We start from the raw sequence: 12,711 nt of genomic DNA on the forward strand, positions 1-12,711 counted from the left end.
TGGAGTTAAAACTTTCAACAATTTTATTTTAATTTAAATATATTGGCTGTGTAATGCTAATAGATGGATTATGGTTACAGGAACAAGAATGTGCTCGTAACTTTCCACCACCGTCTTCCTTAAGTAGTATGTCCTTGGAGAAGCAAGGCAAAATAGCATATTAGTTAAGAGCATGAATTCTGGAACTACCTGTATTGGAATTCTGGTGTCTCTCTCCCTCCATTCCTCCTTCCCTCCCTCCCTCTCTCCCTCCCTCCTCATCTGTCCAATGGGGATAATAATAGTACCTACCTTTTAGAGTTGTTGGTGGAATAAATGAATTAATATAGTAAAATACCTGCGAGGCAGTAAGTGTTAGCCCCTATATCATCATTCTGTGAATACAGTGATTGTTTTTAATTGAAACCAAAATCAGACCATCTATTTAGAAAAGCGTTAATATGATTCTTGGGCCAGCAGTCAGAATATGGGAAATGGTTTCTATCCTGAGTTTTTAAGGGTATACAATTTTCATACCTTTAAAGTACAGTCAGAGTTTGGGGAATTTACTATAAAATTGAACCTAGAAATATTCAGGGTCTTCAATCCTAAGTTACTATATCTGCATTTAACCATTACCAATGGTTAGAGTACCAATGTGACTACACAGTTCAATAGGATATTTCTACAATGAACTTAATTAAATACCTGTATAGAAAAATAATTGCTGTGCTGTTGCTGTTGATTGTTGTATAGCCAGTGATAGAGTTATGTTTGGCTAGGAAGGTACAAATGGAATTAAAATCTTAAAAAAAGCAGAGAAATCTTTTGCAAGCAGTGTTACTTATCTAGTAAAACAAGTTTTCTTAGTAGGGAGAGAAGTACACAAAGAGTTACTTAAATGAGAGAATGAAGTTAATATTCTTAACATTTCTCCTTAAGGACCAGTGTAATGCGGAGAAGCACGCAGATGGAATTATAGTAAGTTTAATCTAATCTTTTTGTTTCCCTTTACTTCTGCAGAGCATTATAACCAGTCATGTCAGGAGAAGCCTGCATTTCTACTTATTTTTCAACACAAATTCTTCTTTTACCTACTCACTGCTTTTTGTTGTTGACTCTTGCAATTTTCCTTGAGCTCCTAAAGTTGGCCATCTCTCAGCAATCATTTGGAGGGGAAATGTCAATCTTAAAATTTTTCTAAGTGTTGGTCCATATTGTATCACTTTGCATGTGTGTTAATTTGAAAGGTTAATCATGGTGTGAATACGCAGCTTTATGACTAAATAAGGCATAACTCATAATGCTACATTTCTTGTCAAACTCTTTTCTCGGATGAAAGCAGAGGGTGGGGGGTGATGTATATTGAAACATATCTTAATCTATTTAAATATGTTTATAGGTTTCTATTCTTATTTTTAGATTTTGTGTATTGTGTTAATTATCATTGTTACTGTGGTACATACTGCATTTTTGTTGGAACAAGTTGCAACACAAATTCTTTGACTTACAGACATTTTCTTCTTCTTTCCTCCCCTTGGCTTTTTACTCTTCCCTTATCAACTGCTCCTCTAAACAGAAAATAAAATTTTATTGCTAGTATTTCTCAACTGGAAATAAAAGTTAGAGTGTGAAGGTTTGTAATTTGAGCTACCCTAATTTTATGGTAACTAAAGTAAGTAAGTGACTTCTGTTCAGACTATTTCTGAAACGGTTTTTTTGTTTTTGTTTTTGTTTTTTGTTTTGTTTTTTGTCCTAATACTTTATAAATGCCAGCTTGTCTGAAATCTGCAAACTCATTTTGTAAATCTTCAAAACCATCTAATGTATACTAGAAAGGATGAGCATGTTATCTTTATATTTGAATTAAAATGGAAAAATTTAAATATTGGTGTTGCTTGTATATTTAAGAAGGCAGAGATAAGAGAAACATTTTTGAAATTTGAATTAAATACATTGGGATTTTTTAATTTCTCTTTTCATAATGTGAGTTTGGAGTTTGAGCCACACTGATACAAAACAATTATGTGATACAAATACAATGTAATGTATCTTCCTGAGGTATCAAATAAGATTGTAAGCCTCATGGAAAAAGACTATATTTGTCTAGCATTTCATGGTCCCCAAAAACCCTAAGGAAAATCACCTTGGCATTATTTTATGTCTTTTCCCTCAGACCAAAATTAGTTCCTTTTTATTATGTTAATAGTTTTCTAAAGCATACCAAAAATGTTTGCTTATTTGTAATTAAAAACACCTAGAAAGTATATACTCTTAGGAAATCTAATCTTGCAGAAAACAAACATATTTGAATTATTTGATCAGGGACTGTAGCATTTTTTATTAAAGAGTTTTTATTTTGAAAAAAGAAAGGAACTGTTCATATTTTGGGGCTTGGACCCAGCCCTGCCATTCATTAACTGTGACCATGGGCAAGGCATTTAACCTTAGAGTAGGTTCCTCTATAAAGATGTGACTGGTTCTACCTTAGAAGGTTGTTGTAAGGTACAGAATGAGCACATAACACTCCATAGTCTTAGCTATACATACATATATGACTATATAATTTAGTATTTATTGCATTTCATGAATTTTATTAATGTCACAACAGTTCAGGGCTGAGGATTGTCATCTGCTTGCATTTCTCAAGCGCTGCACATACATTTCGAAACAAGGGATAGAAGGGACTTTGGCATATTTTAGCCTGAAGTTGATTGGCCAAGGACTGGAGATGAGTGTAGAATAGTTATAGTTTCTGTTAACAGCAGCAGCAAATGATATTGAGTACTTTAAGTATACATGCATAAAAAGTATAATAAAAGAATATTCTTCGGTTGACAAACCTAATCTTAGAACATTTCACCTGGAAAACAAAATATTTCATTCAAAAGATAGAATCCTGGTCCCTTTTTCCAAAAGTTGTTTTCGTAGTCTCTTCAGTAATTTTTCTTATATAATGAGTGGGGACAAGGAGGTGATATATTCTCGTTCCAATGAATCAAAGTATTAATGGTGGGATTTTGCCTTTGTGAAGCATTTGGAGCCCTTTGTAGAACACCACTATGTAAAAATAAAGAATTTATTTTAAGGACAACTCCAGGACTCGTTGAGACACTTACTTGGTTATGGGCTGGTTTGGTATCTAAAAATAGAATCGTAAAGTAATAACCAGAAAGTCCTTAGAGACCGTGTAATTCAGACAGTTCTTCATTGTGCAGACTGGGAAAGTGAGGCCCATAACAGATAGGAGACTTGCCACATCCTTGGTTGAGCAAGGATTCTAAGGAATGAAAATCCCAAACCCCTGCTTCTGTGCTTTTCCCAAACCTTTAGAACTTTCCCCACACATCACTTTACTAGGTTTGTGATTATCAGTGATTGTTTTCAGAGTTCCTTCTCTAAGTCTTTATTTTCCATTCAGAGTATTTATGGTATGTATACTGTTGGAGTGACAAGAATCCGAAATCTTGGTTCAAGTCACTTGGTTTAAGAAATCTGATTTAATGATTTCAAAATATGCGGAGAGAGGGACAGTTTTTTCTTTTTTTTTTAATTAAATTTTTTTAAAAATGAGAATGCTACAAAAACTTTGCCATTATCTCCGTTTCTAGTGTTAGGTACTTTAAAATTTTATGAATATTTTTCAGGTTCATTCATCAGGAAAGCATTTCTAATTTCAGTATTTTCTGTTATAGCCTGTACCTAATACACATTTGAACTTTAGTTTCCCAGAGGGAAAGCTAAAGAAATTTTTATTTCTTAGGTTTTGTCTAGTATAGTCTTCTAAGTGGTGGTTCTAAACTTTACTCTGGCAAACACTTTTGTTTAAAATCCCCTCTCCTCCATATAAAAATGCACCAGTAAGCTGTGGAGTCTTGTTTTTAAAATGCTGTCATGCTGGCAGAGTAATTTCTTGGTTTGCAATCAGAGAAACCTAAACTTTTTCTACTCTAAAAGTGTAACCACATGTTTATATTTTTCTAAATCCTCAAACAAAACAAAACAAAACAAAAACCCTTCTTCCCCACACTCCCCGAATAAAAGCTACATGCCTTTAGCGACTAAACTAGGTGCCCATACTGTTCAGTGCGGTGTTAAATGGTGGCAGTAGTATGGTATGAAGATAAGGTCCTAGCAGTGTAGTACATTAGCTGGGCATAGGTGTGATGTTATTAACACCACAGCAAGGGAGAGCCTTTCATCTTTCGTAGAGAAACAATATTTGTGGTGAATTAAAAATTTGAGAAACACTGAATTGAATTGAGAGATTTTTATTTCGGCTTCCTGAAGTCTTCCCTCACCATTTTACAGCTCTTTCTGAAATTTTACCTTCCTATATGACAGATTCATTCATTTTTCCTCCTTATTATGCCTTTTTGGGAACTCAGAGACTTCTGTATATAAAAGCTATTTCATTTCCTCTTTCTATTTTGACCAACATGTCTGTATAGCTACCCTCAGGACTTTACTGTCAGAAACGTGGGCAATTGCATACATTTGGGAGGGTCAGCACTGGAAGGGCATTTAATTAAAAATAACTATGTGTTTCTTTATCTCAGAGTACTATTAATCCTGTAGATGCAATATATCAACCTTGTCCCCTGGAACCTGTGATCAACACAATGCCTTCCCAGACTGTCTTACCTCCAGGTATAGTATTTAGAAAAATGTTTCACAGATTCATTGCTGAGAAAAACTTAATTTGCGTAACAGTTGTAGTAATCTTGAAGGGCTTTTTCTTTGTTTTTTAATGAGTAAAAGGAATTTTTAAAAAAATAGTGCAGCTGAAAATGAACTGGGAAAGGGTGATAGTATTTTTTGATATTGGGGCTTTTTAAGTACAGTGAAAGGGCTTCTTGTTTTCAAAGTGAGATAGCAGACAAACATGGTTACTAAGACATGGATTAAATACTGTGATTCAGGATTTATGATTCCAAGGAAAACCTTGGATCCAAGTGTACCTTGATCTGCTTGGAGGTTTCCAGGAATGTTCTAATTTGGGGTATTCTTTATAGTTCTGAACAATACAGATGGTTTCTTCATGGTGGACTTTAAGATAATGAGAAAGGGAAGAATGAAATTTATGATGTCTGCCAATTAAATAGATATGTATTTTTAAGTATAGAAGAATAAATAGTATTTTCTTTTTAAACTGGCAAAGGAGGACGTAGGGCCAACACCCAACTACTATTTTTACTTTTTGTTGCATCCAACATATCTTTCCTCAATGATGACTTAGTTTGGTCAGATACTGGACTGGAAAAAAATCCTTTTAAAAGATACAAGTATATGAAATACTTTTGTGAATTTGTATATATCCTTAAGAGAATGAACTAATATCTGTTCATGGGCTAAAGAGGAGATACTGTGCCTCATTTCAGATTTTATGTGGTTTGATGTTTGGAAACACTTTATCGTCGTCAGATATGTTTGCTGGTTTTACAGAACAGTTGTATTGAGGTATTGTCCAACCATGACTGGTTTCTTGCTATCCTGCCTAGTGTCTTGGTACTCCGTAGCATGTCATCATTGGGTTTAACGGGTATGGGATGTCAGAAAGGAGTAACATGGGACTTGACTTAATGGAATATAGTTTCAGAAATTACTGACCTTTGCGGTTTTGAATGCCACATAATTGCAGTTAACAGAGTTGTGTTTGGGCTGTTTCTCCAACTTATTTCACATGTTCAAATCTCTTAGAACCTGCTCAGTTGTGTAAATCAGAGCAGCGTCCATCTTCCCTACCAGTTGGACCTGTCTTAGCTACCTTGGGACATCAGACTCCAACACCAAATAGTACAGGTACAGATTTGTGTATTTCCTTTCCTTCTAACTCCCCATTTAAATTTAAGATTTGTGTTTGATTACTGATGGGGAAAAAGTTAAAGAATATGTGTTGTATATTTCTGTTGGAGATACCATAGTTTTACCATTACAGTTCTGTACATGAAATGGTTAACTTTGTGATTGAACCAAAAGCTAGTAATAATTATAATCTAAATATATTGCAGAATTTTGTTTGTTTGTTTATGATTTATTTTGAAGATCTATATTGACTTTTTTAAAAATTTGCTCAAGGTAGACTTGTATACTTTCTTATTGTAAAGGAATCAGAAAATACAGAAATACAGAAAACAAAAACTGAAAGTCCTCTTTACTCTTCCCTGTCATTTGTGTACATGTATGTACATATATACCTATAGTGTGTATTTTTACTGTTGTTTTTGTTTTTACCCAAATGAGATCTTGTGTTTCTGTGACTTTCACTTTTCATTTAACAGTGAACAGTTAGAGACCTTTCCATGTTCGTATAGTGAGGTCTATAACATTCTTTCTACAGTTGTCTGGACAGGTATTCCCTGTTTTTCCACTGATGAACATTTAAGTTGTTTCTAATATTTTCCTATTATAAGCAATACTTCAGTGGAATATCCTTGTACAGAAACTTTTAGCACGTATGTAGTTTTTAGAATGGATCTTTCAGTCTTTCATATTTTTACCAGTTTTATGGGCAGAAAAAGGGATACTTCATTTTAGTTTGCATTTTTAAAATTCATTTAGACTTATGGTCTTTATTTTTTCTCTGATTTACATTAATGCTATCAATGTTAGCATTAGATTTATTTCTTGTTGTAAAATGAATTTGGTTTACATTGAGTTAACCTGTCAACCAAAGTCAAGGAAGTACTTAGTGCTTTCGTGACTGTTACACCATGCATGAAAAGGTGGGAGGTAAGCGGTAAGTGCCTGCAGTTGCATCACAGATTTCTTTCCTGGACAGATTTCTTTTACTGTGTAATAATGAAAGATTATCTTGTGATTTTAGCCCATTTTGAAATTTGAATTAGTAAAGGTGCTGATGCTGTTACTTTAGGGTCTTTAATATTTAACAGCATGGGCAGAGATCTTCTCAATTTGAAAGAAAGAAAGCAAAAATAGCTGTCTTATTTAAAGCTCTTGGGAAAATGCTGGTAAGCACTTTGAATAATGAGGTTGAAATGCTTAGCTGACTTTTTTTCTGTATTTCATTACCTGTGTCAACCTCTTATTCATTTAAAAAACAGGGCCTGTGTTTTATTGTGTTGATTATGTCTGAGTGTTGAAACTACACTGAGTGTTGAAGCCAAAATTTGTTTATTTGGAGATACATAAACTAGTTACAAATTTTGAAAAAGTGAGCACTCTTCTTTATGTACATTAACTTTAGTATAAATTATTTCAGAAGAAGATATTTCAAAAGTATAACATTTTAGATTTGGTGGATTTAAAGAAATTTAAAAAATTAAATTAGTATCTATTTCTTTTTTATTTTCAGCCTCATTTTTTCATCTTTTCCACCTTTCCTTTATCTTTCACTAATAATAAAAAAGAAATAACAGAATAATTGAGAAAATAAATAATATCCTTTTCTCTCATAAGGAAAACTTCATTTGTTTGCAGTGCCCATTCAAACTCATTTTTTCTTGGGCATATTTTCAGTTATATGATCACCTGGAGTATTTGCATGTTAATCATTTGTAATCCCTGATCTCCCCCCCCCCCCCCCCATTTCAGTAGGAGAAAACTTTTTTCCCATTTTATTGCTGCTATTGGAGGGAATAAAGGGAATTTAAAGTTATTTGCTAAAACAAACTATGTTTGGAATATCCACAGTAAGCATTACCTTTTTAGGTGAGAAACTTTTTGTGTCGTTTTTAAAATATCTTTGTAAGCGTGACAGCCAAGTGGTAGGTAGATGCTCTCTTTCCCTAACTATTGAGCCATAGACACAGGAATGGACTGAAAATCCATGAGTGGGCTCTGGATTCATTTTTATTGCTGCTATTCTCAATTTTTTCTGGAACTGTGGCCTTGACTTTTAGATTGCCTGCCAGCAGTGACTTAAGTTTAATCTCCACAGACATCTGTAACAATTTGGCATAAATTGCCTGAGAGCCTTTAGATGCTCAATAAGTGCTTGTTAAATTGATCTCCATGTTCCACTGTTCTGTTACATACTTTTATTGTTATTACTTTGTTACTAGACAGTGAATCAGATGATCACCATTAATCCAGTCTTTCTCTGGATCTCCATTAATTTCCATTTCCTTACTACTGAGGAATAGAAAGATGACTCCCCTAGTCTCTTCCTTTTCTACATTATCCCATAATAGCCCTCTGTTTTTCTCTGACTTAGGTGGAAAAGAGGTGAGGAGTTTGGATAGTGAGTGCTCAGGGCTTTGTGCAGAGCTTTTGTGCTTTCACGTGTGACTGCCAAAACATTGACTAATAAGAATGTGATATCCTGAACAATATTTTAACATTCACGTGGGCTTTGAAATTATTTCCATTTTGTACTGCCATTGGCTCACTGCTGCATTTTTGGGTATCGGGATCTACTGTATAAAACAAGAGCCCTGGCTTCCCACTGGTACTGGTATCTATTATGGGACTTGTAGCACCAGAACTGACACATTGTGATTATAATCAAAAGGGCTCCTTTCCTGTTATTAAAGATAATTATAGAATGGGAATATAACATTTCACTTATTTAAAAGGCTGTGCCCTATTATATAATGCGATTTGCCCTTTTGTCTTGTTTAGTTAGATGTTAATTTTCTTTACAAATAGTGTAAGGACTTTTGCCAACTTAACTCTTGATTTTAGAAAGGTCTGCATTGACCCCATCTCCCTAATTTCTTCCCCTCTCTTACCAATATTGTCCCCTAATTAAAAACTTTTTAACCTCCTAGGCAGTGGGCACTCACCACCTAGTAGCAGTCTAACTTCTCCAAGTCATGTCAACTTGTCTCCAAATACAGTCCCGGAGTTCTCTTATTCTAGCAGTGAAGATGAATTCTATGATGCTGATGAATTTCATCAAAGTGGCTCATCCCCAAAGCATTTAATAGAGTAAGTTGATGAACTAATATGTATGTATTTAAATGACTCTCCTGATTTTTAAAAATGTAACTTGATTTTGAGTCTGGTGTTAATAATGACTGATTCCTGTATAAGGTATTATTTGGAAAAAGACAGCTTATATTTATGTGACTTATTGAGCAAAGCCAATTCTCTGAGAGTGTTGATTTTACTCCTGACTTAATTTAAATGGAATAAATTAGCATCAGCTGTAGTAATATGCCAGTACTGTTCATGGAACTCGGGGCATTATTTCTTTAGCACCAACATTAGGAGAGGGTCAAATGAGAGCAAATAAGCTACCGTGTTTCCCCGAAAATAAGACCTACCCTGAAAATAAACCCCAGTTAAGATCAGCCAGACGGATGCATTTAGTATGTCATGACGATGTTCCAGAAGAAGATGACATAACTGTATTTGAATAAATGTAGATTGTTGTACATGAAAAAATAAGACATCCCCTGAAAATATACCCTAATGCATCTTTTGGAGCAAAAATTAATATAAGACCCAGTCTTATTTTCGGGGAAACACTGTAGGAAGTATACAAACAAGAGATTACCATTACTTGTTTTTGTATTAGAGTGGAGAGCTATACTAGGGAGGGATGATACAGAGGTGACAAAAGACCTACAGAGGTGACAAAAGACACAGCCTCTGCCCTCAGGGAACTTAGTCTTTTGGGGGAACAGACAGACATTTATAATCCAATGGTACACATGCTATGGTAAGAATAAGCATAGGAAGCCATGAGAAGTCAGGGGAGGATTCACAGAGGAGGGAGGGGATGTGATCTTAAAGTGAGATGTGGGTGACTAGAGAGAAGGAGACATGGGGTGAGCAGAGGAGTGGGAGGTGGAAATGCTCTCATGGAGATGGAACCCCATTAAGAAAAGTCTGCAGGCAAGGGGAGCTCGACTGAGTGTGGCTGTAACATAAGTTGTGGGGAGTGATTAAAAAAAGATATAGAAGGGGTTGACAAGAGCTAGATCATGAAAGAGGCCTTTAGCCTTTTACTAATTTTGAACATTTTCTCACAAGTGATGGCAGTTGCTGGTCAGGTCTGCATTTTAGAGAAAGAGATTTGCTGAAATTGTATAGAATTAAATGCACTGGGGCTGCATTATATGTAAGGAGACCATCCAAAACGAAGTAGTAAATTAAGAAATGTTGATAACCTGAACTAAGGTAATAGCGTGGGAGTGGAAGGAAGTGTGTGGATTAGAGATATTAAGCAGGCAGATTGACAGATACTGATGATAGGTGTTCCCTCATTAGAAAAGATTTAACCTATTTTATACTATCGAATCAAAGCTGGGTATGTACCATTATACAGAAAAGTCTTTTACATGTAAAGTTGTTTACCTAATAGCCCATAAGCAAAATACTTCTCAGCCCGACTGGTGTGTAGGATGCTATCTTTAAGACTTTGAATTCTAGAATCGCAGAAAGAGATTTAGGTTCCAAATCTGTTTTGCCTCAAACATCTATGATCTTGATCAAGTTATTGAACCTATGTAATCCTCAGTTTCCTCATTTGTAAAATGAGGATAATAGTTTCAACTTCAAGGAGTCGTTGTGAACATTTAAATGAGAATAATGTCAATCCAGTGTTTAACATAGTGTCTGGAATGTAACAAGCACTCAGTAAATGATAGCTGTTACAGAAAGCAAGCTAACATTTATTTGCTTTAATGTAACTGTTTGTTGTCGATATATTGGCTTACTTTTTTTGGGCATTTTTTCCAACCCTACTTTCTCATCAGTTGGTACTATTGTTATAGCTTGGGGTTCGCTTTATAAGACATTACAAATTTAGAGATGATTGTATGTGAATTTGCAAGCTTAATACCATCAGGCAGTCTTTTGACCTTGAACATCGGTTTCTTTTCATAAGGAATATTGTATAGGACTCTAGTTCTCTAAAGTGTGCATACCAACTGAGAAATCAAAACCGCTCAAAATCTTAAAATTTATAAGGAAAACGACTACATTGGCTCAGGAAGTTTTGTGACTTTAGTGGATCAAATTCAGTTTTTGAATGTAGGAAAAAGTGAAATATATGTGATCCAGGTGAACACATACTTTTAAGACACGATACTTCAGTTAAGAGAGGTTTGAACCCACAGATTAAGATGGCCAGTTTAGCAAAAAACGGTGTGGTTTAGCATGTTCGTTTCTTAATGTATGTGGGGGAATAAACTAATTGAGAGGTCATTATCAGCAGTTTGCCAGTAGAAATTTCATTTTAATTTTTTAAATGGTTTTAATGATAGTGGGGTTAAAAGAAAATAAGGATTTAGATGAAAATTCCAAAGTAAAGGTTACTAATCTTTGAAGTCCTCAGTCACTGTTTTATTTATTTAAACAGAATAAGGACAATCTCTTAAACACCAAAAGTTAGCTGTCATTCTAAACAACATACAATCAAATATCAAAATGGACTCATCTACTTTCTAGAAGCAAATGTATAACTATATTCAGTAAAAGCTTGATAATCTGTGGTTAGCTTCCTTATGATCATCACTGATAACCAACCTTTGGCCCCAGTTCAGAGGTTTTCCTGAAATTTGAATGCAATAGAAAATTTAAAAATGCTTACCTGTTGTACGTGTAATAGACATGTGTACAAAGTCACCTGCAGGTTCACAGGCTTTTCTGTTTTCTCCTTCTTACAAGCTTCCTTCTCTCTGCTGTCCCCATACCCACCCTGTAACAAATACACAGTTTATGAACCTCCCATTTGAAGGGACCCAGAGTTAAGTACTGTGGTCCACCTAACCCATCTGGATTCCTTTCCTCCCTCAGTTTCACTCCTTATGTGCTCTAATGTAGATTCCCAAACTGGTGGGGACTGTAGCTGTCCAGCAGAGTGTTTGTTGACTTTTTGGTTGTTTTTTTGTTTGTAAATGGGGTTTATATTCCTTCAAGTTGAGTATGCTGGCTCCAGGTCTACGAGCATGTTGTCCTCTAACCCGGGCCTCTTTATATAATATTTTCAATATGTGGAGGGTCCAACAATGTGAATTTTCCACTGCATAGGTGGTGGGCGCCCCTAACCCCCACATTTTTCGAGGGTCGACTGTATTTGTTATCTGCCTGTCTGCCCTCTGTATGCACTGAGCTTGTGACACCTGCTGGTCATCAGCTGCTACCCTTAGTTTTCTAACTCTCAGGGCAAGTTTCTTTCTTCTCTCTTCTTCTTCCTCTTTCAAGGAAGAGAACTGTAAAGCTTAGGTCCTTTCACTGTTCAGTTTCTAAAAACCTGTAGTGACAGTAGCCTCTGTGAACTATGTTACTGAGCAGTATGGTCTTATACATTTATAAACTAGATGACAGTGTATGTTGAAAAGAACTTGTGCTTTGAAGCCAGATATGCATTTGAAATGTCTCCACTACTTACCAGCTGTGTGACCTCTGAGCATTTGTGTATAGTGAGAATAATCATGTCTAACTTGTAGAGGTTTTATGGAGATTAGATTATTATGGAGATAAACACATACAGTGTTAGACACATACTAGGTACTCAGTAAGAGCTATACAAGTTAGCACATTGCAGGTAAATATTTTCTGTATGCATATCATTGTTTTGTCAAGGTTGCTGTTGTTTTTTAACTATATTCTTTAAATCCTTTGTTCTGAATGAAATAACTTATGAATTGGATAAATGAAAATTTATCCCATTTTTTCCATTTTGAGCTTTATTGAGCATTTCACTTGACCCAGACGTGGTTTCTAATCTGAGTAAGACGGAAAAGCACAACGTAAATAGATCTGAACTTTGGAAATGTATCTAAATTAATATACACATTTTAAAGGATTTGAGATTTT

At 35.0% G+C, this 12,711-nt stretch overlaps 1 protein-coding gene across 17 annotated transcripts in view; it reads left to right on the forward strand.

The window, feature by feature from the left end:
* OSBPL9 (oxysterol binding protein like 9) overlaps nt 1-12,711 on the forward strand; it is a 130,062-nt gene that overhangs the window by 99,101 nt on the left and 18,250 nt on the right. For 9 of the 17 annotated variants that reach the window (XR_016018630.1, XM_019742781.3, XM_019742783.3 and 6 more), the window contains 4 exons: nt 922-960; nt 4,539-4,629; nt 5,680-5,781; nt 8,712-8,871. Coding sequence is in view for 16 of the 17 variants with exons in the window: in XM_019742781.3 (XP_019598340.1) it covers nt 922-960; nt 4,539-4,629; nt 5,680-5,781; nt 8,712-8,871 (392 nt within the window). In the remaining variant the exon portion in view is untranslated. The remainder of the gene's footprint in view (nt 1-921; nt 961-4,538; nt 4,630-5,679; nt 5,782-8,711; nt 8,872-12,711) is intronic. The other 8 variants (XM_019742782.3, XM_019742784.3, XM_074334714.2 and 5 more) reach the window with 3 other exon arrangements.

The sequence above is a fragment of the Rhinolophus sinicus genome, chromosome 14, assembly GCF_057876585.1.
Source record: "Rhinolophus sinicus isolate RSI-liver-muscle chromosome 14, RSI-T2T, whole genome shotgun sequence".
In the NCBI taxonomy this organism is placed as follows: Eukaryota; Metazoa; Chordata; class Mammalia; order Chiroptera; family Rhinolophidae; genus Rhinolophus; species Rhinolophus sinicus.